Here is a 25,519-nt window from a genome sequence, read left to right as displayed (position 1 = left end):
TGTCTAGGCCGATACATACATACATACATATATGTGTATGTATATGTATATACACACACATACAAAATATATACATATGTACAATATATATACGCATGTGTGTATACATATCAACCCTTAAAAGAATGTTCTACTTCTGTATCTATGGTTGATTACAAGGGATACATATCAAAATCACCCTGCGTAGTTTTTTCAGAATAGCCTGCTAGGACCCTGAACCAGGCTTAATCAGAACCTCTGGAGGTGACAATCTGGCACGTTTTGAAACTTACCGACTATGGCACGTATTACTCGCTATTTTAGATTTTGTATTTGCCCTACTATATATCACTGTTACAACTATAGACAGTGCTTTACATTTTTAAAACTGGACAGTTTAAAATAAACTTGTAAACAAAGAAAGTCTGTATTAATGTTCAGATTTCTTGAATACTGTAAGGTCATTTACACAGTATTTGTTTTTAATCAGCTATATTGAGGTATAATTTATATACAATAAAACCTACTAACTTGAAGCGCACAATGGATGCATTTTGATCGATGTTTAGAGTTATGTAACCACCACCATGACCACGATACGGAACAATTCCATAACCCCCAAAAGCTCCTCGTACCTCTTTTCAGTCAATTCCCTATTGCCATGGGGTAAACCAGTTGCAATACCTCTTGATGTGGCTTTTGGAAGATAAAATTCAACCCATTGACCTCTGTCTAAAAACTTTCACATGCTCACTCCACAAATTACATACTACAAATGATATTCTACAAATTCAAAGAAATTTAGAGAACATCGAACCCTTAAAAGAATAATAGTCTCTAAATAAGTAGTAGTATTTTTGACCTTTGCTAGCTACTGCAAAATAGTCTCCCACCCTCAGACAGATATTAAAAACATACAAAAGGGAAAAACACCTTTTTAGTTCTTATTTCAGGTTCGATCCAAATCAAGCAACAATAACTTCTTACTAACTATAAACATCTAATTTTTCAAAAATGCTTTTAAAAAATTTACCTGTTCTATTCGGTGTCTTGTCTGTAGATAAGGGTCATATCTGGCACGGATAGCTCGCATGGAGGTTGGCTGAGTAAAAAGGAAAAAAATATTGTTATGCTCACATCAGATTAAAAGCAAAAAGTAGTTTCAGAAGAATTGTATTAGAGGTAAAATTCTCTATGGTTTTGAATACTAAAAACCTGGCTTGTACCTATCTTCTTTTCTTAGTTCAAAACAATGTCCTAAACAGCATCTGGCTGGTCCCCACTCCCCTGTCATAGTATCTCAACAGCAGGGTTTCTCCTTGGATCGTGCTTGTCTTTTGTGTAAATACTTACGGAATGCCCAGGGTCACCAAAGTGTTTTACTGCTCACAGACATGGATGTGCATGCATTATTCAAAAGAGTTATATGGCAAAATAACTTTTAAATAAGGTTCTTAAATACAACATAGTTTGTAATGGCTTAACAAATAGCTTTATACTCTTGTCATACAATGGAATACTCTTCACCCACAAAACAATGTACTGATATAAAATGTTTGCTAAGATGTATTATTAAATGAAAAGGGCAAAGTGCAGAACAGTGTTTTGATATGCTACCTTATAAATAAAAAAGTAGGATAAAGAATACGAACAGGTTGAGCATCCCTAATCTGAAAATCTGAAACCTCAAATGCTCCCAAATCCAAAAGTTTCTGAGTGATGACATGATACAAGTGGAAAATTCCACATGCAATTACTGAACACAAACTTTGTTTCATGTAAAAAATTATTTAAAATATTGTACAAAATTACCTTCAGGCTAGGTGTATATAAAACCTAAATGAATTTCATGTTTAGACTTGGGTCCCATCCCCAAGATAACTCATTACACATGCAAATATTCCAAAATCTGGAAAAATCTGAAATGTAAAACATGTCTGGTCCCAAGCATTTCGGATAAGGGATACTCAACCTGTATATGTGTTCCTCTAAAGTATCTTTGCAGGAAGCAGGGGAAACAGATAACACTGACTATCAGGGATGGAACAGAAAAGGGTGGTTAGGGGACAGAAATGAGGGAGAGTCTTTTCACTGAATAATTCCTTTTGCGTTTTTAAAAATTTGAACCCTGGAGAACCGGGAAAAAATGAAAACATACATGAGAAGAAAAAGTCACATGGTTTGCTGGTTTCTGACCTCTTCTGAGGACGGGACTCCTTCAAAAGTGGCTCACTGGTCTCCTGCTTTCTCTCTTATCCTCACTCTACCCTTTCTCCATGTGGCCATCAAGATGATCTTTATAAAACGTAGATGGATTGAATCATGCTCCTGCTTTAAATCCTAATGGCTTCTCATGACACCTATACTAAAATCCAAACTCCTCACTCACCGTGGCTTACAAACCCCCACCTCAGCTACCTCCCAACCTCGTGCTTCCTCTCACCCACTGTGTTCCAGAATACTCTACCACCTTTCCCACGTTGGGCCTTTGTTCTAGCTACTTCTCTGCTAGGAATGCTCTTTCCTGATATTAGAACTGGCTCCTCCTTTTCATTCAGGATTCAGCTTAAACATCGTCTGCTTACAGAATCCCTTCCCAACCACCAAAGCTAAACTATCTCCAGCTCCCATTATCTTCCTTAATTTCACTTCTCTGCTTAGCATTTATTAGTACCTGGTATTTTTCTTGTTTGTTTCTTTACTGTCTATCTTCCATTATCAGAATGTAAATTCCACAAAGCCAAGGACCTTGTCAGTTTTTTCACTGCTAAAGAGACAGTACAATGTAGTGGTGAGAGGTACAGAGTTCAGAACCTGGTTGTCACTTACTAGCAGTGTGTCTCTGGGCCTTCTATGCCTCAGTTTTCTCATTTGTACAGTGCTGGGATATATTAATAATAAGGGCTTATGTAAGTATTTCTCCTGTGACTAGAACAAGATATGGTAGTAGTAGACACTGAGCAAACATTTGATGAATGAATAGCTTTTATAATCAAGAAAAAAATAAAAATTCTAAGAAAGCCAGTACTTGTAAAACCATACCAACCGCACCATGGGTAAAATATGATGTAACACTTCATCAGGACAACATCCAATGATCTCACCTCATATCCAGTATAAGACTGCGTTGAATACTCAAAGTCTGAGTCAGGCCCACCAGGGCAGTATCTGCCAATACAACAAGGGAACAAGAATGTCAGATACAAAACTCAGTTCAACAGTCGAGTTCAACTATCTACAGTCTTCAAAAAATCCTGGTATCAAATGAGTTGCATTTCCAAAGAAGAGTCTACCTTTGCAGTTATCTTTAAATAATGTATATTCTAATAACAAGTAAACAAGTTAAATATGTAAAGGAACACTATTATGTTCATTTTCAAAATACTGCAGTCACTAGTATGTCAGAGGTTTAAGCTTTTAGGGGCAAATAACAGGAACTAAGTTTCCCTAAGTTTGGATCAATACTCACAGTGTTCTCTTGGTAGCCACACTCAAGAAAATCCTTCTCCCATTTAATCTTCCTATCTAAAATCATGCATACTCTTCTGCTAATTATTCCAAATAGTTAAGTTTCAGAAATCTGCAGGTTTTTTATAAGGAGCATTTTTTATTATGATACTTTTCTCATCCAAATGCTCTTTCTTTCTTTATTTTTTGAGACAGGGTCTTGCTCTGTTGCCTCAGCTAGAGTGCAGTGGCATTATCACAGCTCATTGCAACCTCAAACTTCCGGGCTCAAGCGATCCTCCTGCCTCAGCATCCCAAGTAGCTGGGACTATAGGCGGGCAACCATTATGCCTGGCTAATTTTTCTATTTTTCGTAGAGACAGGATCTTGCTCTGTTGCCCAGGCTGGTCTCTAACTCCTGACCCCAAGCAATCTACCTGCCTTGGCCTCCCAAAGTGCTAGAATTACAGGTGTGAGCCACCAAGCCCGACCCTAAATTCACTTTAAATTTCTGACATTTGGAATTTAGGCAGCTCTTATTTCCACATTTCATTTATCAAGTTAACAGAATGTCTACTGTTTTGAGTTCCATAACCTATGTGTTTTTTTAATGCATATTGCAACAAATTAAAATATTCATATGTTCCAATTTTAAGCACTGAAATATCCTATCATTAGTTGCTTGTCTCAAAGAACAAATCTATAAATCTGTTAAATCAAAGTTTTAGAAATTACCAGCATGCACTGATCAAAGGCTCTAAGGGACATACTAGTTCAATGAAAATACACACACACACAAACTTAATAAAATCACCCTACTTACACACATATATTTCCTGTAAAACTGATGTGTGGACATCTGTGGGGTTTGCACATCACAGCCACAACAGCAATCTATAAAAGAAAAACTAATCTTAAAAAGCTATTATAGAATAATTAGTATAAAATTCTAGAGAATGGTTATCCCTGAGAAGGAGGGAGAGGAATGGAAACAGAGAGTGGCACACAAGGGGCTTTGAAGGTATTGATAATGCTGTGTTTCTTAAGCTGGGCACTGGGTCCAAGGGTGATCTCTTTTTAATATTAATAGTCTTTAAAATGTACATATGTATTATATAATGAGTCTGTATTATATTATACAATAAATTAAGTGCAAAATAAGGAATTAATTTTTTTAAGCCACAGTGATTCTTATTCTTTCTTTCTCTTTTACTGTTTTACTAAAATAGACTACAAGAAAAAATTACTTTATGCAATTCTATGAAATTATATATAAACCTAACCTTCGTAACTCAAACTCCTCATGGACACACTAGATCTCAATATTTATAGCAGGGAGGATTAAGTTAGGGACTTAACGTTTCACAGGGTCTGTGTATAAAATATTCTGGGGGGTCTGACAGAGACTAAGTGGAGCAAGCAAAGAAGGTGGTGGTAGAGATACAAGACTGGTTACATCTGAAGCGCTTGGTCAAATAAGGATACACATTAAAGCTAATGCAAGCCAGGTTTCTCATTGTCAGAGAACGAAGTTATAAATATGGAAAGGGAAAGAACTAGAATGAACTCTGTAGGCTGGACAGAATGGAAGGTGCTGTGAACTCAGTTTTTAACATAAATAGATTGATATACAAATAAATATAAATGAAAATGTATTACGTGTATGTATGCATGTATGTAGCTATACCCACATATGTCCTAGCTTGGTCCACTGAGAGGGTCTGGGAGCGGCAACTCCCTAATAGCAGTAAGCACACCTAGCACTAAGATCTTGGTTTCTAAATATGCTTCTCCACTAAAAGTAACCAGGGCTCCTTAGAAAAATGGCTGATTCCAGGGCTGGGGCAAAGAATGTACAAGATGAGCCTGGAACATTTCATTGTGCCAGAAAGCTAGAAACTGCCCAAAGAATGATGGGGACATTTCAAAAAGACATAGAAATCAGCTGGAAAGAGCTCTCACTGGTCAAATCTAGGATAATTTGTATATCAAAACAAATATGGTAATAGATTATAGCTCACCAAATAGGAAACTGTTAATTCATTCATACAAATAAATGAATGAGTGAATTGGAAGCTTGATGAGGAACAGGATATTTACCTAGTTTCAAAATACTTCTCCATACAACACTTCTTAATTACAAAGTGGAAAAAAACAACTTTACAGAGAAGTCTGGTGAGTAACATCAGTGATAGGACAAACTGAAGCTGTACCACCTGACGGGAGACAACAAGAACACAGTATCCCTTATGCGATGCTCCTGCCAAAGACGTATAACCTGGATCTAATTACGATGAAACATTTGATTAACCCAAATTGAGGGGACATGCTACAAAATAACTTGCCTGAAATCTTCAAAAATGTTAAGGGAATGAAGTCAAGTAAAGACAGAGCAAGTGTCCAGTCTGAAGAGCCATGACAACTACATTCAACACGTGATTCTGAACTGGGTCCAGTTGGACATGATTGAAACAGCTGGTGAACTCTGAATGAGGCCTGAGGATTAGATGACAGTAATGCATCAGCGTTAAATTCCTGGTTTTGATGGCTGTACTGTGGTGATGTAAGAAAATGTCCTTGTTTGTACGAAATATACAGTAAAGTATTCAAAGGCATAGGCTTTGCAACTTACTCTGAAAATGGTTCACAGAAAAAGTTCTTTGTACTGTACTTTCAACTTTTCTATAAGTTTGTGATTATTTTTCATAATAAAAATTTTAAGATTTAACTTATTAAACAGTGATTTATAGAAATCTCCAAATAAATAATTTTGCATGAAATTGCATACCACTGATAAGGTCAGTCCAATTCAACGATCTTTTATCGAGTCTAGTATACATGCCAGGTTCTGTGCTGTTTTCTCAGATGAAGTATCAACTGCCATCAGTCTGGCGTATTCACTGTTCCCTGCATGCACCACACCTTTCTTGCCATTTCTACCTCTGTGCCTTAACTCCCTGTGCCCTCACTCCCATGGCTTCCCCAGTCTGCTCTTCTTGGCTCTTAGGTCAAGCAAGCACCATGCTTTCTCCTGGGCCTTCCTTAGTCTCTTTTGCTGCAGGGGCATCTCTGTCCTGTGGACTCCCATAGCACTCACAATTAACATATATAGAACTACTCTGCATCATTAACTACCTTTTAAAAGTACCTTCTGTCAGCATCAATTATACTGAAAGCTACCACTTAAGATGGCCCACAGCTCCAGCACAGCCTGTAACACAAGGACTTCATTGGTCTGAGTCTTCCACCTCCACCTCACTATCTGGGCGTTACATGGAGGCAGGGCTTTCTGCCAGGACAGATACAGTGTGTCAATATGTCATGATCACTCACCCCACTGGCAGTTCTGATGGGTTTTGCCTTTAACTTGGGAACCAAGACCTTGCGATACTGAGGAGGGACGGCAGCAATGATATCCACCAGGCGGGGCTGTGCGGAAAGGCCATATTTGGCAGCTGTTCTGGTTTTCACCCTGAAAGTAAAGCATCTGGCATTATCAAGATCACAATATTTTAAGGACAAGCTACTAAAAGGATGACTTATAAATAACATCATTAACTCTTGTCATTCCTCTATCCCTTCACCATGTGACAAGAGTGGCTTTAAGTCTGCTAATATCAGGAAATGGAAGAATAAAATTCATGTATGAATGATTTCCTCTTCTCACCCTCAAGTACCTGAAAGAAAACCAGAGGACTATGGAGGGTGAAGGGCCCAGGACAATGACACAAGGTAGGTCTAGTTCAAAATAGTGCTCTAGCTTCAAAGGACTGTTCTGGCTCTACCTTTTCTCAACCTTAGCACTACTTGACATTTGGGACCAGATAATTCTCTGTTGTCCAGTGCATTGTAGCATATTTAGCAGCATCCTTGGCCTGTACCGATTAGTACCCTTCTTCCTGTTGTAACAACCAAAAATGTCTTTAGACATTGCCAAATGTCTCCTGGGGAGGAAATCACTTGTTTGAGAACTACTGTCTTAGAAAAAAAAAAAAAAAAAAAAATCAGGGAAAGCTATGCAGAACCAAATAGGAAATAAAGTATACACTTTTGAAAGTTTAAAAATACTCTTTCTAATACAAAATATTATATACATAAAGAAGAGAACATAAAACATATAAATATACTTTAACAATTATAAAGCAACGACTTCTATATGCCCTTTCCTGATTGTAACCTCATCTCTAACCCCCAGAAGTAACCTTTGTCCTAATAATTCCTTTGCTTTTCTCTATAATTTTACCAGCTTTTCTTTTCTTTGTGCCTGCTAGCCAAATCTGGACAGTCACCCTGTCTTCTAATTTTAATCTATCTAGAAATACCTGTGGGGTGCTCACATTATTTTCAACAAATGTTAACTGAATACCTAATGTGTACAAGAGACTACCTCAGTACTTGGTATGTCAGAAGGTACAAGGCATAGTCATTTCATGTTCTATTTGCGTGTTGGCAGACAGGCATACAAAAAAAAAGTAAATGTATAAATGAAAACATATGTGATAGAACACCTCCCCCCACAACAATGAATGCTTGCAGAGTTCAGAGATGAATTTAATGTGTGCTAGGGAGAGAGTCATGAAAAATGGGCACAGAAGAGTAGACCTCAGACAGGCAGTGAAGACACAGAGATAACACTGAGAGCAGACAGGTTGGGCTGGCTTATGTGAAGATGCAAAAACAGGAATGCACATATCTTAAGAACTATGAGTAGACCGACTTGAAAGAAAGCAGAAGATTTTCAATGTGAAGGTACAGAAGTTTAAAAACTTGGAAAAGTAGGTTGAAGCCAGACTGAGGGCTTACATAATAGACTGGGGACATCTGAGTAGGGCTAATTTTAAGGAAGATGGTGGCTTTAGCTTTAGATGTGCTAAATTAAAGAGAATGACAAAAATATATAAGAAATAGAAATGTTCACTAGAAATCAAAGATTTGTATAATTAGAGGTGTAACCAACAAAAACAGAAAGAAAAACTGCTAAAGACACTACAATCAGTAAAATATAATGTCTGCATAGTCAAAAGAGGATAATTATTTACTCATATATTCCTTTAGCAAATGTTTAACAGCCATGATGTTTCAAGTGCAGTATCTCAAGTAACAGAGAATAGGGTCTGCAAAAAGGTCATGCATGTGGTGATTAGATGAGCTGGGGTTTGGGGTAAAACCTTTTCATTAGGGAAGATCTATACAGAAAGAATATATAGTTAAAAAAACAGATGCAGAGATGAAAGACCACTCTTATTTGAGGGTATAGCAAAGTCTATGCTGAACATGATTGCGGAGAGGAAGTAGATGAACATGTCAAAGAGGTGCTAAAGCAGGGAAGGGTTGGATTAGATCAAGGGCTGCAAAGGGAAGGTTTTCCTGGTAGAGAGAGGGCTGCTGCTTCTGCTGAGACAGTAGGGAAGAGGAGGATGTGAAGTGATGTAGCCAAGAAGACAGATCTGGAGACGGATGACCTAACTGCAAATCCCAGCTTTGCCAATCACCAGTTATCGACCCCTGGAAAAATTACTTAACCTCTCTATGCCTCACAATACCCACCTGTCAAATGAGGCTGATATCAGTACCTACCTCACGCAGTTTTTGAAAGAATTAACAGAGCTAATATATACAATGTACTAATTACAGTGCCTGGAATACAGTAAGTGCCCAATAAACGTCAGAAGCTATTAGCATTATTAGGCTATGAGACAATTCCGCCACAAAGAAATGAGTGACAGGGCAAGGCAGAAAGCTAAAATTCTTAGGTAAAAGGAAACATGAGATAGAAAACAAGTAGTATTGGACAATTTCACAAAAGAGCTCCACTACCTAAGAACAACGTCGCTCCCTTTTTACAGAGCCACTTACTTATTTAGATCGATGTCTTTCCCCTGTTCGTGGGCTTCTATCAGTTGTTTAATAACATCTCCTATAGTCAGCATCATCAGCTCAGCAGGGCTGAGATCTCCTGGAAAGATAATATTCAACAATGTCGAAAATCATATTATTCAATGAAGATTTTAAAACTTGATTTAGTAGCAGTTTTCCTTCCAAAATCATTCCAAATATGCCAGATGAAAGGCTCAAGTTTACAAGACACTAAACCTCTATTGTTTACGATTTGATCATATCTTTTGTATCTTTAATTTAAAACAAACCTGGTTTTAGCCATAAATTAGAGAAGGTCCCTTTAAAAACACATACACTACAAGACTATTACAGATAGAGTAGAAACAAACATGAGGAGAAAGAACCTAATTATACAGGAAAGAACCAAAGTAGTTAAATATCTTCCCTTTATCTCCAGATTTGTAATTATGAATATTTACATGATACTTAAGAGTTCATGAAGAACATTTAGATGCATTAATTCAACTGATTCTCAGAACAAAGTCAGGTAGATAGAACAGGAATATTTGCCAACGCTACCAAGGGGTGAAATTGAAACTCAAACATAGGTGTCTGTAGAGGTAGTACTGCAAAGTAGGGGTGTAGGTTATATGCTTACCTAAGGATCTTAATGCATTTCTAAAATATTGTCTGCCCACTATTATGACTTCTCCTGGCAAGCGGGGCTCCCCTTCTCATCCAAAGGCAATAGCAGAAGCTAACATGTTCTTTTATGATCCCATTCCCTCAATCACAGTTCAATGATTGGTTTAAGATTGGGCGTATATCCAAGCCAGACAAATCTAAGCTCTTTTCCCAAGGGCAAAAAATGCCAGTCTTTTCCCAGTGACAAAAGCTGAGGGATTTCAGCTTGGAGGCTGTCTGCAAGCACGCTTCTTGCCTGTAGGGAAAGCTAGCATGCAAAGATAACAAAACCATCAGACAGAAGTATGACTAAAGCCCTGGCTGTTATGGAACCCTTTCATTTACTCTTTATCTCATTTGAAACCTCACAATAACACTGTAAGGTAGGTACTGTTATCCCATTTCACAGATGTGAAAAATGAGGCTAAGGCAAGTTAAAACACCATCGTAAACAGCATAGTTAAGACTCAAATCCTGGTCTTTTCACCACAGTTTCCACACTTTTGTCACTGCACCACATTGCCTCTAATTAATGAGGCAAGGCTAACACATACAAAATGATTCGAGAGAAAAAAGTCCATCTATAATCAAAGGCTTAATGCTTTCCAAACCATGCAAATCAGCACTTCCGAGTTCTACAAAGGTGCCTTAGGGGCCATACAACAGAGGCAGGATTGGTGGTGGTAGTGGCAGAGGAAGAGGTAGGGGGAGAGGAAAAAAAGGGAGGGGTCTCTTTCTCCACTTCAGCGACAGCAGCTATGCTTTCATTATATTTATGTATCGAAGTTCTGCATAATAATTTGTTTGGAGGGTAGAAGGGGGGGGTTCAGCTGATTAAAAATAGATAAGATTTAAAAACCACTTATATAGTCCTTGAGTGCATCAAAAATTAACAGCAGGAGTAAATTAGCAGGAAAAGGCTTCATGGAGGACATGGCACAAGGTTCTTTAAACAGGCAGGATTTAGATACACAAAACAGAAGGCAATCCAGAAGTAATAGGCATAGGAATTACACATCTTTGTGTGTAGAAGCACTGCCTAACGAGAACACAGGCTTTCTGATAGGGTACAGTAAAGAACAGATTAGAGGGTACGCTGGCCACCAGGCAAAGGCATTTAAATGGAATGCAATAGACAAAAAATTACATATTCTCAACTTTGGAAATAAAAAAATGAAAGTAATGTTTAAGGAAAGTGAGAACATTAACACTACAAAGAATGATTCAGGGTGGTATGTGGTGGCTCACACCAGTAATCCTAGCACTTTGGGATGCTAAGGCAAGAGGACTGCTTGAGGCCAGGAGTTTGAGATCAACCTGGACAACATGGTGAGACCATGTCTCTACAAAAAAATAAAATTAGAGAGGCATGGTGGAGTGCACCTGTAGTCCTAGCTACTCAGGAGGCTGAGGTGGGAGGATTGCTTGAGCCCAGGAGTTTGAGGTTGCAGTGAGCTACGATTATGCCATTGCACTCCAGCTTGGGCAAAAGAATGATTCAGAAGGTGAAAAGAATGCATATAATCTGGATAATAAGTAAAAGACTCTTGAAAGGCGACATTGTTTCAAAAAAAAAAACAAACCCACAAGATTTAAGAAAGCCTCCAGTCTTAACCCCTACTGCCTGTGTGATAAAGGGAAGATAAACGACTTCTGGGTGCTCATTTCCATATCTGTCAAATTGGAAAAATACATACAAATCTCACAAGACTATTGTAAGAATCAACTGAAATAATGTATACGAAAGCCAAAGTACTATTCAAACATTAGTTATTGCTGAAGGCGGGTTAGGAGGATGGTAGCCAGAATGAGGAGGAATAAACAATTTCCAGAGGCAATTTCTAGGTAGAAACTAACAAGGCTTGGTGACAGATGACCTTAAAAGAAGCCTAACAGACTGAAAAGGAGCAGGTAAGTTAGAGTGAGATAAGTTAATTTGGGGCATGCAAAATTTGATGCGACAAGACAACCCAAGGTAATGTGAACACTTGGAGCTGTTGCTTGGAGGGATAGCAGTTAATGCCAAGAGGCACAGTGATTAAGGACACATTTATTTTTCATTATAGGTTTTTTAAGGTCATAGATACAGCCTGACCAACTACCTCCATACCTCCTAAGTATAATTTTGGACTGGGAAAGTTACTTAACTCTTAATGTCAGCTTCATCTGTAAAATGGAGATGATACTAATAAATGCTCAATAAATGGTAGCTATTATGATAACCACTACCCTTATCTACCTTATTATACTGCTCAAATGAGTGTACACAGATAAGAATAGAACTTGTGAGAGAATTTAAAATTGACTCCACCCTGTTGAAAACTAAAGATAAATCGCCCCACGCTAACTCAGAAGGTAATACAAACGCTAATAACTACATGCACAACTGTTCCACAGAATCCAAGGATAAGTCAGGGTTTTTCACATTTTAATTTACAGCTTTAAAAGAAACTCTCAAATAAACAAACATCAAATATGTCGCAAAACAAATCTTAACAAATTAATAGTCCGAGAACCCGTTAAATCGACCGACCAACGTTAACTCCTTGGCGGGCATACTTTGGAATATAGGTTTCCCTGCCCTTTACGCAAAAGACATATAATGACTGCCAAAGAGGAACAGGGTAAGGGTAGGTTGGTTTAAAAAACACAACAGGTAAAACGAGAAGGCAGGAGGCTGAAATCGACAGACCGATTGACCCCAGGTGGTGTGCAACTGGACTAGGCAGCGGACTCCCGCGGGAAAAGTTGGGTTCAGCATCCGATCGCCCGAGCGTTCGCCCCTTTCCGACCATCCCCATTTTTTCCTCTCCCTCCCCTTTCATACCTTTCCGTTTCTGCTTCATTTCTGCCTCGTCGTAGAAGTTGCCACCACGGATAATACGGCTACCAACTCAGAGCATGGGGAAAGCTGACAGCCACAAAGCAACCCTGATCTGTCGTAAAATGACGGCCAATGTATCGTAAAGCTCTTCCCAGAAGACGGCGCGCGCAAAACCCCGCCCCATCCCTCTGACGCGACTACTCGGCCAGCGGGAGGCGGGAGAGGGGCGGTCTCGGCTGTGCGGCTCCGGACGTAAGGGCGATGGGGGAGCGTCTGTACGGAATGTCTAACTCGGGGTTAGAAAACTCGACCTGAGCAGTACAGCTGTGGGACAAAGCTGTGTGGAGGCTGCGCCAGGAAACCTAAGTGAGAGTGTGGAAGTGGGAGGTCTCTAAATGGGCGTGTAGGAGCTCAGGTGTGTCACATTCGGGGACGCTGGGTGGGAGCGTGAGTGGGCGAGACCACGGGAGGGTGAACCCTGTAGTGTTGTGGAATTTAAATTCAGAGACCGGAAAAGACCAGGCAGGAGTCAAGTAACAATCTGACGTGCAGGCTTCGAGGCCAGTTGGTCACCTTGGTCTCAGGTGAATGGCACATACCATCGATAACCCTCATGAAAGCTGTGGGTGGTGTCTCTTCAGAAAAACGCACGCACAAAATTTTGCAGAGTTTGGAGGCAGGACTTGGGATGGTGTTTTCTTGAAACGCATCCATGATCTCGTTTGTCCATGGGCCAGAGATTAAGAATCCCTCTCTTTACTAAAGATAGGAATATGTGATATCTTCAGTTCCTTCCCCCTGGAATTGAGGTAACGATGAATTTTTGACCTCACTGTGACACTGAAATTGGCCTGGTCAAGCTTTGTGAGTTCCCAACTTGCCAAATTCAGTGGTATTTTTCTGTCCTTATTGTCATCCTACTACCAATGAATATAAGTTATCTTCCGTGAAAATCTTTTATGATTGGGCCCTCCACTCTCTTGGTTTTTCTTCCCCTTCTCAGTCTCTTTCGTGGACTCCTCTGTCTCACCTTAAAATATTAGTGTTCTCCAGGGGTCACTCAGCCTTGTCTCTCCCGAGGTGATTCCCCGAGCTCCATAACTTTAAATACCATGTATCTGCTCCCAGGTTTATAATCCAACCCCAACATCTCCCCTGTTTGACATCTTGTTAGAGGTCTGATATGCATCTCAAACTTAACATGTCCAAAACAGAACTCTATTCCAAATCTGCTCTTTCCACACTCTTCCGTATCTAAAGGCACCATCATCCACCTGTCACTCTTTTACCTTAGATAGATAGTTAGATAGAATAGTACAGTTGTAACTTTAAATAGGGGTCAGGGTAGGCCTTATTGAGAATGTGTTATTTGAGCTAGTACTTGATGTGCAGGTATCTGGGGAAGGAGTATTTCAGGCTGAGGGAACAGTTAGTGCAAAGGCCCTGGGGTGAGAGGATGCCTGGTGTATTCAGGGAAAGTAAGGAGGCCAGTGTCCATGGAGCAATGAATGCCACAAGGTGAAACAGAGGTCAGAGAAGCAATGGGGGATGGGTGGGAACAGTGCAGCTCATGTAAGACCTTGCAGACCATTGAAAAGCCTTTGGCTTTTACTCTAGGTGAGATTATGAGCCACTGGAGTTTTAGCAAGAAATTATCTGATCTGATAATTTTAAAGCATATCTATTTGCTGTGTTGAGATTAGACTACAAGGGGCCATAGAAGTGGCTGTTACCTCACCCAGACGAGTGATTCCTGAACTTTGCTGCATGTTAGAATCATCTGGAGAGCAGTGAAAAATCCCAGTTGCCCGGGTCACGTTCCATACCTATTAAATCAGAATATCAAGCAGTGGGAACCAGGCATTAGTATGTTTAAAAGATTCTTGGGTGATTCCAATATGCAGCAGTTTAGGAACCACTAAATGAAGCCAGAGATGATTTTAACTCAAATCAGGGTAATAAGCAGTGGAGATGGTAAGAAGTGTTCAGATTCTCAACATAATTTGAAGTTTTTAACAAGACTTCTGACAGGTCATATATGGGATTTGGGAGAAAGACAGACATCAGTATCAAGTGTGACACCAAAGCTCTTGGACCAAAGGGCAGGAACAATGTAGTTTCCATTAGCCGAAATGGAGAAGACTAGGAAGGGTGGGGTGTCGGGAGGTCACTTTGGACCTGTTGTATTTTGGGATGCCTAGTGAGTAGTAAGACATGAAAGAGGTCAGGACTGGAGGTGTCAGTGGAGAGTTATAAGCACACAGGTGAAATATAAAGCTATGAAACAGGGTAAATGTGGAAAGGAAAGAGAAGAGACCAAGGACTAAGCCTTGGTGTATCCTATTATTAACAGGTTGGGGAGAAGAAAAATAACCAACAAAGGAGGCTGAGGAGGTGCCTCTAGGGAGGTGGGAAGAAAACTAGGAGAGTGTGGTTATCTGGAAGCCGAGTGAGGAAAGTATGTCAGGGAGGGAATGATCAGCCAGGTCCAGTGCTGCTGATGGGTCAAGGAGGATGGGAGCTGAAAGTTGACCGGGATCACTGGGGACTTTGACAAGAACAGTTTTGGTGGAATGGTAAGGGTGAAGGCTTGACTGGAGTAGGGTTATGACAGATTGAGAGGAGAGGAATTTGAGACAGTGAGTTTAGACAACTATTTTGAGAAGTCTTGTCATAAAGAAGTACAGAGAAATGGGGTAATAGGTGGCAGGGAAACTGAGGTAAAGGAGTATTTGTTAAAATGGAATAAATGACAGCAAGTTTAGCACACTGATAGGAATAATCCAATGGAGAGTGACAGTTATAAATTAAGAGAAGAAGGAAAAGTGCTCTACCTAGTCCTTCAGTGGGAGAGAGGGATGGGATCTGGCACACAGGGGAAGGGATTGGCCTTTAATGAGCACGTGATAATTCATCTATTAAGAGGCTTGAAGGCAGGTGGTTGGGTGTGATGATGGGGCTCTGTGGACGTTCTCTGTCAATTGCTTTACTATTTTCAGTGAGTTCAATGGAAATTTAGCGTGATCGAATGACCAAACTTCTAACAGGCCTAGCATTCAGGCGTCCAATAGCAGGTGCCAGGAATTACCATAAAGAATTGGGCAGCTTTAGAAACGTTCAAAATTGTTTTAATTATTATTTATTTATTTATTTTTGAGACAGAGTCTTGCTCTGTTGCCCAGGCTAGAGTGCCGTGGCGTCAGCCTAGCTCACAGCAACCTCCAACTCCTGGGCTCAAGCGATCCTCCTGCCTCAGCCTCCCGAGGAGCTGGGACTACAGGCATGTGCCAGCATCCCTGGCTAATTTTTTCTATATAAATTTTTAGTTATCTGGCTAATTTCTTTCTATTTTTAGTGGAGATGGGGGTCTTGCTCTTGCTCAGGCTGGTCTCGAACTCCTGACCTCAAGCGATCCTCCCACCTCGGCCACCCAGAGTGCTAGGATTACAGGCGTGAGCCACCACGCCCGACCTTAAGTTATTTTTAGTAGCACTTCTGAGTAAGAATGTAGTAAACTGTTGAAGCAAAGAAATATCCAGTAGAGGGAGAACTAAGCACACGTGACATGAATACGTGTAAGGTGTGATTTTGCTCAGAGAAAGGTACAAGATCCAACACTCGTGATGGTATTCATGTTGATTTTTTTTTTGTTTTGAACTTTATATTGGTATTCCTATGGTTTTATTATGGAGAAGGTATGTCATCTTGCCAAAAGTTCAAAGCAGTTTTAAAGACCACTGCCTAAAAACTTTTCTATTCTTTCCACATTTGACCTCTTTAGTTTCTGAATCCCCACTTTGGACTGAATACATATCTACAGTTACTGAGGGTCGTTCTGGTAATGGCCGAGTCGGCCTTTAACCGGAGTCAGCCTACAACCTGAGGCTGAAGGTTCAGAGAATGGCTTTTCCCTTGTACTCAGTGTGATTGTTTGGGTTGCCAGACACAGCAAAGTGGACTGTATTCTATTCTATTCTCTCTGGGATAGCACTTTAAAAATACTTTTTTCTGAGTTTTTAAAAATTATGTTCTTAAATTTTAAGTTTCAGAAAGGTACTTAAAGCTGTATGCCACTCATTTCTACAATCAAACAATCCAATGTTGTTTTATTTTTGGTGAATTTATTTATCATTTTATTTTTTTGCTGTACCAATTTACAGTTCCACCAGCCCTGTTAGGTTTAACTACTGTTTCAGTTTCTGGAACCCTGCAGCTCCTACTTACAACGTAAAATATTTAACAAAGGAATTCCTAAATGTTCACTAGAGGGACATTTCTCATCCTTTATTTACCAGAAATACTCTCAGCCATTTAAATCAAAGACTCTATAAAGGATATTTAGAGTTTTACTCCTTTGCTATAATTGGACCCACTCATAAACTTCCTAGGGAGATGGTAACCCACCCTATTTTTTAAAGCCTGTCTAGTTTGGGTGAATTTTATTTTTAGTGAGTTTCAAGATTTTGCATCAAGAATGTTTATTTTCATCTCCTATCGTCCATCTCTCCCAGTTATGTCTTATATTTGAGTGTCTTGGAACCAGCGCTTTATCTCTCTTGAAACTGGGCATTTTCCTGTTTGCCCAAGTGAGCCAGATCATCTGAATAGCCTTCCCCCTCAAACAAAGGATGCTGCAATCTATTTGAAAAGGAAAGAGCAGATCTGCCTGCTTATAGGAATAGGACAGAGAATGATGCAAGATCCCCAATTCACATATAATTTAAGTTTAAGCGAAAGGGGAAAATAGCACAAATCAGTATCTACAGGAGGAGATTGTGGTAAATAGCCCTCTAATGGCAAGTCGGTTTCACTTCTGCTGTATAAATGTGGCTTTGCAACCGTGGCCCCAAAGACCTACGTACCCCAGCTAGTTCCAAATATTTGTACCAAGGCAGAGAAGCCGCCACCGTCTCCTTTGTGGACTTCTGGAACCGAAGCAGAAATTCATTTTTTTCCCCTTCGGTGACATCTGGTAAGTTGTTTCTTTTATGTAATTTATACTGTAATTTGTGGTTGATTTTTTTCAAAGACAGACTTTAATTTTTAGAACAGTTTTACATTTACAGAAAAATTGAGAAGATAGTTCAGAGCATTCCCATGTAATCTGCATCCAATTTCCCTATTAGTGTGGCACATTTGTTACAATTAATGAACTAATACTGATCCAGTATTATTAAGTCTATATTCAGATTTGTTAGTTTTTATCTAATGTCCTTTTTCCCTTCTAGGGTCCCTCCCATTCAGGATACCACATTACATTTAGCTGTTATGTCTCCTTAGGCTTCCTCTTGGTTGTAACATTAAGTTTCTCAGGCTTTCCTTGTTTTTGATGAACTTGACAGTTTTGAGGAGTCCTGGGCAGGTATTTGGTAGGATTCTCCTCTATTGGCATTTGTTTGATGTTTTTCTCATGATAAGACTGGAGTTATGGGTGTCAGGGAGGAAGATCACAGAGATAAACTGTGTTTTCATCCCATCATATCAAGGGTACATACTATCAACGTGACCTATCGCTGTTGATGTTGACCTTGGTCACCTGGCTGAGGCAGTGCTTGTCAAGTTTCTCCACTGTAAAGGGACTCTTTCCACCCTGATCTCTATACTGTACTTTTTGGAAGGAAGTCACTATGCAAAGCATACATTTAAGGAGCAGGGAGTAGTTATGTAAATTGTTTGGAATTCTTCTGTATGCGACATTTGTCTCTTCTCCCTCATTTGATTTTCTTAAAGTAAGTTATTTCTTGAGGGAAAGTGAATTTTACTTTTCTGTTTACTTTTCTGCTATGTGAAGGCCAGTGGGACTAGAAATGGGGAGAAGCAGGATTTAGTTTGAATTTTACTTAACAGCATGGTCTTAGGCAAATCAGTAGTTGTTCCTTCCAAAAGAGAACAGCTATTGCAGACACTATTGTTGCAGGTGATAATATGAATTCCTGATATTCGTGTTATCAGGGGAAATGTCATTTTATGCCTCATTAGCTTTGACAAGCTTGAGAAGCAATATGAGAAGATTCAAATTCATTTCATTAGAATCTGATAAAGAACGTTATGAAAATATCTGCTTATTTTGCTTACCTATTTACCTAGGGGAGAGGGATGGGAAAAAAAACATGCCATCCCAATGCCTCTTCTACACAAACTGCTTCTGGTGACGACACTTCTAAAGTCAAGCATGTTAGCTGATGTGTTAATGCTGAAAACATACCTCTGTCGCTTTAGAGGCTTGAAGGCCCTTGTTTCACCTTTTGCTTCTGAGCTAATGCGTTTTAAATTGCTCCTTTGAGACATCCCTACTTTGGAAGAACAGTGCAATGGCCACTGAGGTGGTTAGATGTTGTTAACACCACAGTTACTTAAACATAAACCTAAAACTTAAAGAGAAAGGACATAAATCCTAAATGTCATCAACTTTCCATAATTTTATTAAGAATCTCCTCCTCCTTATTTCATTCTTCAGCCTACCTCCTTGTGGGAGGGAGAAAAAACTTGACCAAAGACACTTTAAGAAAAATGGTAGAGCATCCTCAAGGTGCTTGACCAATGGAGACAAGAGTGGGAATCAGGATCTCAGTTAAGGTGGCATCTGTTCCCCCCAAACTAAGTAGACCTGGCCCAGTGAATACTAGGGCTGATTTCTAGTTTAATGACCTTCACAAAATATCATAAAAATGACATCTGTACCGATGCTTAAGTGCCCAGAGAGCAATTTTGCATGCATTATCACATTTAATCCTCACGATGAACTCCTGATGTAGGTATTTTGACCATTGCGTTCTGTATGTGGAGAAACTGAGGCTCAGGGAGATCAGTTGATTTGCTCAGTGTTACATTGAAGTATGGGAGCAGGAGCAAAAGTCCAGGCATTCTGACTCCAAATCATCAGGGATTTCCACTACACCATTCAGAGTCTGGAAGGTATCCCCTGTGTGCAGACACCTTGCCCAGTCTGTTCCCTGCTGTCTCCCCAGTACCTAGAACAGTGCCTGGCACATTGTAGACACTCAACAAATGTTTGTTGAATGAATGAATGAATAAAACAATAAATAGAATCCTTGCCATTATTGATCTTACTATCTAAGATATATTTAAAATATATACTTCATTCATGGAATGAATATTTTTTCAGTGCTTACTGTATACCAAGAACTTCCCATGTTTATTAAAAGTAGGAATAAACCAGTGTTAATCATCAAAAATGTCCCTTAAAGAAACCTTGCTAATTTAAGTATTTAATTTTTTTATATTAGTGCTACTTTGTTGGGGGGGATGGAAATTAAAAGTAAGTAAGAGTCATGTTGAGATGTAATGATGCCAGAAAAGGTAGGGTGGGATGAGATTCTGACTAAAGGGGAAGAACTAGGGGAAAAGAAAGAACAGGACATTTGTCCTTCTGCATTGGACACACAACAAATGCAGTGAGAGTGTACTGCTCTGATATTCTCTCTCACTCTCTCTCTGGCTTGTTTTACTGCTGAGGGCATCTTCAAGTTTGCAGGCGGTAGCTGCAGTTTGAGTTCCTATGTGCGATGATATCAAGTTGCTGCTCTCCCTCCTGCTCAGCAGCCTTCATTCCCAAGACATGCCTTTGTCATGCATTTGAGAGAACCCTCAAATGTGGGCACTACTCCCTCCATTCTCCTACACCCAAGCTCCAGAGGGTTTGTTTCGATAGTGCCTATTACAGACTGCTTACTGTAGTGAAAGGAACATTGAACTTAGAGTCAAACCTGAGTTTGAGTCTTCACTGCCAGGATTTTACTATGTGACCTTGGACAAGTTCCTTCCCCCTTTCTGGCCTCAGTGTCCGTATCTGTAAAAGAAGGGGCCCTAGTGTTCTTTATTTAATTTCACTACGTGCAGCTATTCTAGTATACGAATGATTTGTTGCCTCTGTTATTTTCCTATAAGAAAAAAAACAAGTGAACACAAAACAAGAAAGGGAGAGTGAGAGAAGCAAGAATAACTGTCAAAAGTCACGGTTATTTAACAGGAAACCAGTTCTGTACGACCTTCCCATATCTAGCTAAATGTGCAGAGTCTCATTTAAAAGGTGCTATTCTTAGGCTCAGTGCACACGAATGTAAATAAGTACTAAAAGCAAAACTTATGTGTTAACCGCATAGTTGAAATACAAGTGAAATAAACGACACAGGGAGAACCTTGCCTGTCTGAGCAGTGAATTTGGACTTTTCAATTGCTTCTCCACAGAAACCAAATTTTCACGACATGTACCACCATCACTACCTCCCTTTGAGGGAAAGTGGACTCCAGAATAATTTGAGGAAGGACCATACCCCTGTGGGTTGTTTTCCCCTTAATAAAATGAACTCGAAATTATAGTACTCTCAGTTGTGCTGCTTTGGGCTACATGGAAGTCTTAATCGTTGGTACAGTCGTGGTTTCAGTGACAAGGGACATTTCAAAATGAGAATTTTCATCCTTTTAGGACCAGTGTAAATCGGAGAACATTCACACTTTAAGGATTAGTTCAATCTTTTACGGATGGGAAACCTGAGGCCCAGAGTGATAAAATGACTTGTCCAAAGTCCTACAGCTCTTTTGATTGGTGGATGGCAAAGTCAAAACTTGAACCTTCTACATCTGATTTCTGGCCTACTGCCCTTCCCACCATATCATTTAGTTCAACCCAGCGACTGTACACTGAGTGTCTATACCAAACTACCCCCTCTTCTGTTTATAGGTTTTCCTTTTTAAGTACTTGGTGTTTATTTCTTTCTGTCCTCTTAGCCTCTTGGTAAATGATCCCTTTCCGTTTTCCAGTGTCTTAATTTGCCAGGCAAATGATTCCTTCCTGGCAGTCTTTGAACGTGGGCAGAAGGAATTCAAAGCCCAGTTCACCACAGCCGCATCTCAGAAAATCTCTAGTTACTCCACATTTCAGTTACTTTTGTAATTTTTGATCCCTATTGGTACCACAGATGCAGCTACAGTGGGAGGCTTGTGGTCTGGTGTCTCCACTGGATGCTGCTAAAACCAGTGTCACCCTGGTGGTTACGTGCTAACAGCCCTTGCCGGCCACTGTGTACTGTAGGTAGTGAATGGAGTCAAATGAACTAAAGTTCCTGTGACTCTGAAAGAAGGCAGTTCTACCACTCACATTCCAGAATTCAGTGAACACATCTTCTCCTCTAAAACTCTAAGCCCTTTGATCTTATGCCCTTTGACTCACATGCCTCTCAGATCGAAGGGCCTTGACCTCTGTGTTTGTATGGTGATAACTCTTATCATCTTGGTCTGTTAGCTCTTTTGGGCTTCATCTGGCTCCACTCTTTCTTCCTGGAATTTGAAATTCAGAACACAAGTTGTCCTGGAGGTCTACAGTGGATCTGTACCTTGTAAGATCATGCGTTTTGTTTTGGTTCTAGTGTCTACTGTGATGATACGTGCCTAGCATTTTCTGTGACAATGGCTCATTGAGCTGTTCTCTTCAGAAAACAGCAGATCTCTTTCTTAGGGGTAATTCCTAGTTTTGTATCTAGGAATTGTCGACATGTATTACTGTGTGTTTGCCTGTGTTAGAGCTAATCTACCCTTTTTTCTCTTAACTCACCTAGGTTTTGATGTACTTTAGCATTTACAACTCAGCATTTCAAATGAGAAATTGCTGTGTGTCTTATGAAATTTAGTGATCTTATAGAGCACTTATACTACCAGCTTTACTGATGAACATTTCAAGTAAGAATATAGAATCTTGGGGTTGGTCACGGTGGCTCACAGTTGTAATTCCAGTGCTTTTGGAGGCTGAGGTGGGAGGATTGCTTGAGGCCAGGAGTTCAAGGCTACAGTAAGCTATGATTGTGCCACTGCACTTTAGCCTGGGTGACAGATCAAGATCATGTCTTTTCAAAAATTAAAAATTAAAAAAAATTTAAAAAACATAGAGTCTTGGGATTTGAAGAAGCCCTAATATTCCTCTTGTTCAATGCCATTATTAGGTGGTAAGACCAGTATAGGTTCAGATACCTCTAGTGGCAGAAAATTCATTACTTCCTAAGGGAGTGCATTCCATTTTGGACAGCCCTGATTACTTGAGAATATTGAGACAAAATGCTTTCAGTACCTTCCACCTAGTGGATCTAGTTCTGCCCTCTTGGAAAAATAGAAAATATGTAGCACGTCTCTTTTATATGCAGCTCGAAAGTAATGTATTTGAAGACCACCATAAAGTCCCCTCCCCATCTTTTGCCTTTTCCTGTGTCTTCTCTCCCTCAAGCCAAACATGCCTAGTCCTTGTGGAATGCTGCTCACCACGAATGCTGCTTCATCTGCATACTTGTCTGTGTATTCCTACTCTTTCCTTTGTTCTTTAAGCCAGGACTCTAATCATATCAAAACCTAATTTGGTTTTTAAACACCCTTTGTTGTGGAATCTCATCAAAATCTTCCCATCCATTATTTCATTCACTCATTCCATTAACATTTATTGTTGGTCGTTGCACTTCTTGATTGAAATGCAACATTTAAAAAGTGGAGCCCTCTGACCTCAAATGGCTCAACAAGGAGGAAGAGACACAAACGAGCACAGTTAGCATTATGACAGAGGTGTGCACGGAACAGCGAGGACACAAGGGGGCAATGATTGGGAACTGGGCACCATTTCACCACCGTTTCACAGAGGAAATGCTAAAACAGGATCCTGAAGGAAGAGTAGGAATTCACCTGGGAGAAGGTGGGAGGACGCTCCATATGTGCTGAAGTGCATGCAAGTTCAGTAGGATGCCCTGCCTGGAGAGAACCATGGCAGGGAGAACCATGAGGGGTGTGGGGTGGCCTGAGAGTGGGCTGCAAGAGAAGGAATAGAGAGGTGCAGATCTCTGCCTGAGGCTCAGGACCTCACACATCTTAGGGATTCTCACCACATTCAACCAACACACAGCAGCTATTTAGTCAGTTAATATCTGCAAGCCAGACCAAGAGTAAGGGACTGTTTTGACTGATGAGTCATGATTTTAATTTGGGGTTAATATGTAAATGAGGCACAGTTTCCCTAACTAATGACCTACGGGTCTAGTGGGGTTGACAGATCAGGAGGAATTTTGCATGTTTCAGAAGGGCTGGTGACACTGCTTTTGAAATACACAGCTGGGTGATCCAAACAGAAACATCAGATAATGGAGAGAGAGCATTTTGGGCGCTCCCTGCTTTGTTCCCCAAATTCTCCTGTGTGGGTGGAGACAAAGAAGCTCCAGGATAGTGGATCCACACCGTGTGTGTGTGCGGTGCCCTCTGCTCGGAGCCTCCGTGGGTCCAGTTCTCCCTCCATGTCCAAGCCCTGTCTGCCGGTGGGCTGGAGATAGACTGGATCTGATGCTTCTCCTTTTGGATGTGCCTCTCCTCTCCCACCTGCTGATGTCCCATGCTGCAGGCTGCACATCACCCCCAGTAGGGATGCCCTCCTGATTGAGGTGGGGTCATGAGGAAGGTTCAGATAACCTTATTATCACATCTCTCCTTCCTCAGTCAGTAGCTCCCCAGAGCAACTCCAGGGAACGCTGGGAATATGGAATGTTTGATCCTTGTCCCAGATTCTTGCTGAGACTTGCTGGAACTAAATATCACTGGCATGGGTGTTCAAGATTTACCCGACTGGGGTACTGACACCACCCAAAGCAGCAAAGCTGTATAACTTCACCACAGCTCCGGTCTTTAGAGGTTCATTCTCATTTCAGAGTGAGTTACCTTAAAGATCTCAGGTAATATCAGCTTAGACTTTTACAGAGACAAGTATTATTGAAAACCAGTGGTTGGCTGGGTACAGTGGCTCATGCCTATAATCCTAGCACTTTGGAAGGCATAGGCAGGAGATCACTTGAGCTCAGGAGTTTGAGGCTGCAGTGAGCTATGATCGTGCCACTGTACTCCAGCCTGGGTGACAGAGAGAGACTCTGTCTCAAAAAAAAAAAAAAAAGGAAAGAAAACCAGTGGTCAAGCAATGATCTTTGTTATGTTTAAATGAAGGTAGTGTCCTGGGCTTTTGAGGGATTCAAAGATAAGTTGGAATGGTCACAAACAATGTACAAGAAGATCCACATGCTCTTAGTTTTTGCTTTTTGTATTGTCAAATTCCACTGCCCCACCCACCTTGTACTTTGTCTTTTCAGGCTGGTGACCCTAAGTGGACTAAGCGGGTGTCACATCACTCCAGGGAATGGCAGACACTGAGGAGCCACACTCAGGTAACATCCCTGCAGTGTCCCCTGGTGGAGTAAATAGGAGCTGGTACTGTCCTGTGGTCACGGGCAGATGGGCTGAGACTGTTCTATTTAGCTGGAGTCACCGTGCCTTGCTCTTTATTCAGAGGCTGCTTTCTTATGATAAGTTTAAATAGTGAGTGGATATCAGTCATTTCAACAATAACTAAAATAGCCTATTCATGATGAAGTGAACTGCTCAACCAGCAATTAAATCTGTGGGGCTTTCTGCCTTTTAAAAAAAGAATGTTCAAAAACAACACCTTGGACTCTCTGAAGGTAGCCCCTCTTATGATGGGAAGGATATGGCCCCGGAATGACGTCAAGTGGCTTTCCCTGGAAGGGGAGATGTAGGTGTGTGGGGGTGGCTCCTTCAAGGGTGAACCAACTGCAGTCGGCGTGGGCGGCTTCCCTCCCTCAGAAGGTTGATGTGGAGCCAACGAAGGAGCCTTCCCTGGGACGATGGCATGGATTTAAGCCCCACATGCAGAAAATGAGGTGTAGCATATCCTTTATGTTTTGAGGACTGAAGAGG

General features: G+C 40.5%; 2 protein-coding genes across 2 annotated transcripts in view; one reads left to right on the top strand and one right to left on the bottom strand.

The window, feature by feature from the left end:
• ELP3 (elongator acetyltransferase complex subunit 3) overlaps positions 1-12,939 on the bottom strand; it is an 83,224-nt gene extending 70,285 nt beyond the window's left edge. Inside the window, exons 1-6 of the mRNA XM_012654923.1 lie at positions 12,776-12,939; positions 9,283-9,382; positions 6,760-6,898; positions 4,250-4,320; positions 3,084-3,147; positions 1,013-1,081 (exon numbers count right to left, since the gene is read on the bottom strand). Of these exons, the coding sequence (XP_012510377.1) occupies positions 1,013-1,081; positions 3,084-3,147; positions 4,250-4,320; positions 6,760-6,898; positions 9,283-9,382; positions 12,776-12,794 (462 nt within the window). The 5' untranslated portion in view covers positions 12,795-12,939. The remainder of the gene's footprint in view (positions 1-1,012; positions 1,082-3,083; positions 3,148-4,249; positions 4,321-6,759; positions 6,899-9,282; positions 9,383-12,775) is intronic.
• A 4,505-nt stretch (positions 12,940-17,444) lies between these two features.
• NUGGC (nuclear GTPase, germinal center associated) overlaps positions 17,445-25,519 on the top strand; it is a 39,587-nt gene continuing 31,512 nt past the window's right edge. The window contains exons 1-2 of the mRNA XM_012654943.1: positions 17,445-17,744; positions 24,895-24,969. Of these exons, the coding sequence (XP_012510397.1) occupies positions 24,942-24,969 (28 nt within the window). The 5' untranslated portion in view covers positions 17,445-17,744; positions 24,895-24,941. The remainder of the gene's footprint in view (positions 17,745-24,894; positions 24,970-25,519) is intronic.

Source organism: Propithecus coquereli, unplaced genomic scaffold (assembly GCF_000956105.1).
Source record: "Propithecus coquereli isolate 6110/MARCELLA unplaced genomic scaffold, Pcoq_1.0 Scaffold451, whole genome shotgun sequence".
In the NCBI taxonomy this organism is placed as follows: domain Eukaryota; kingdom Metazoa; phylum Chordata; class Mammalia; order Primates; family Indriidae; genus Propithecus; species Propithecus coquereli.
The sequence above is the reverse complement of the archived record's forward strand: the minus strand, read 5'-3'. Positions and strand labels throughout refer to the sequence as shown.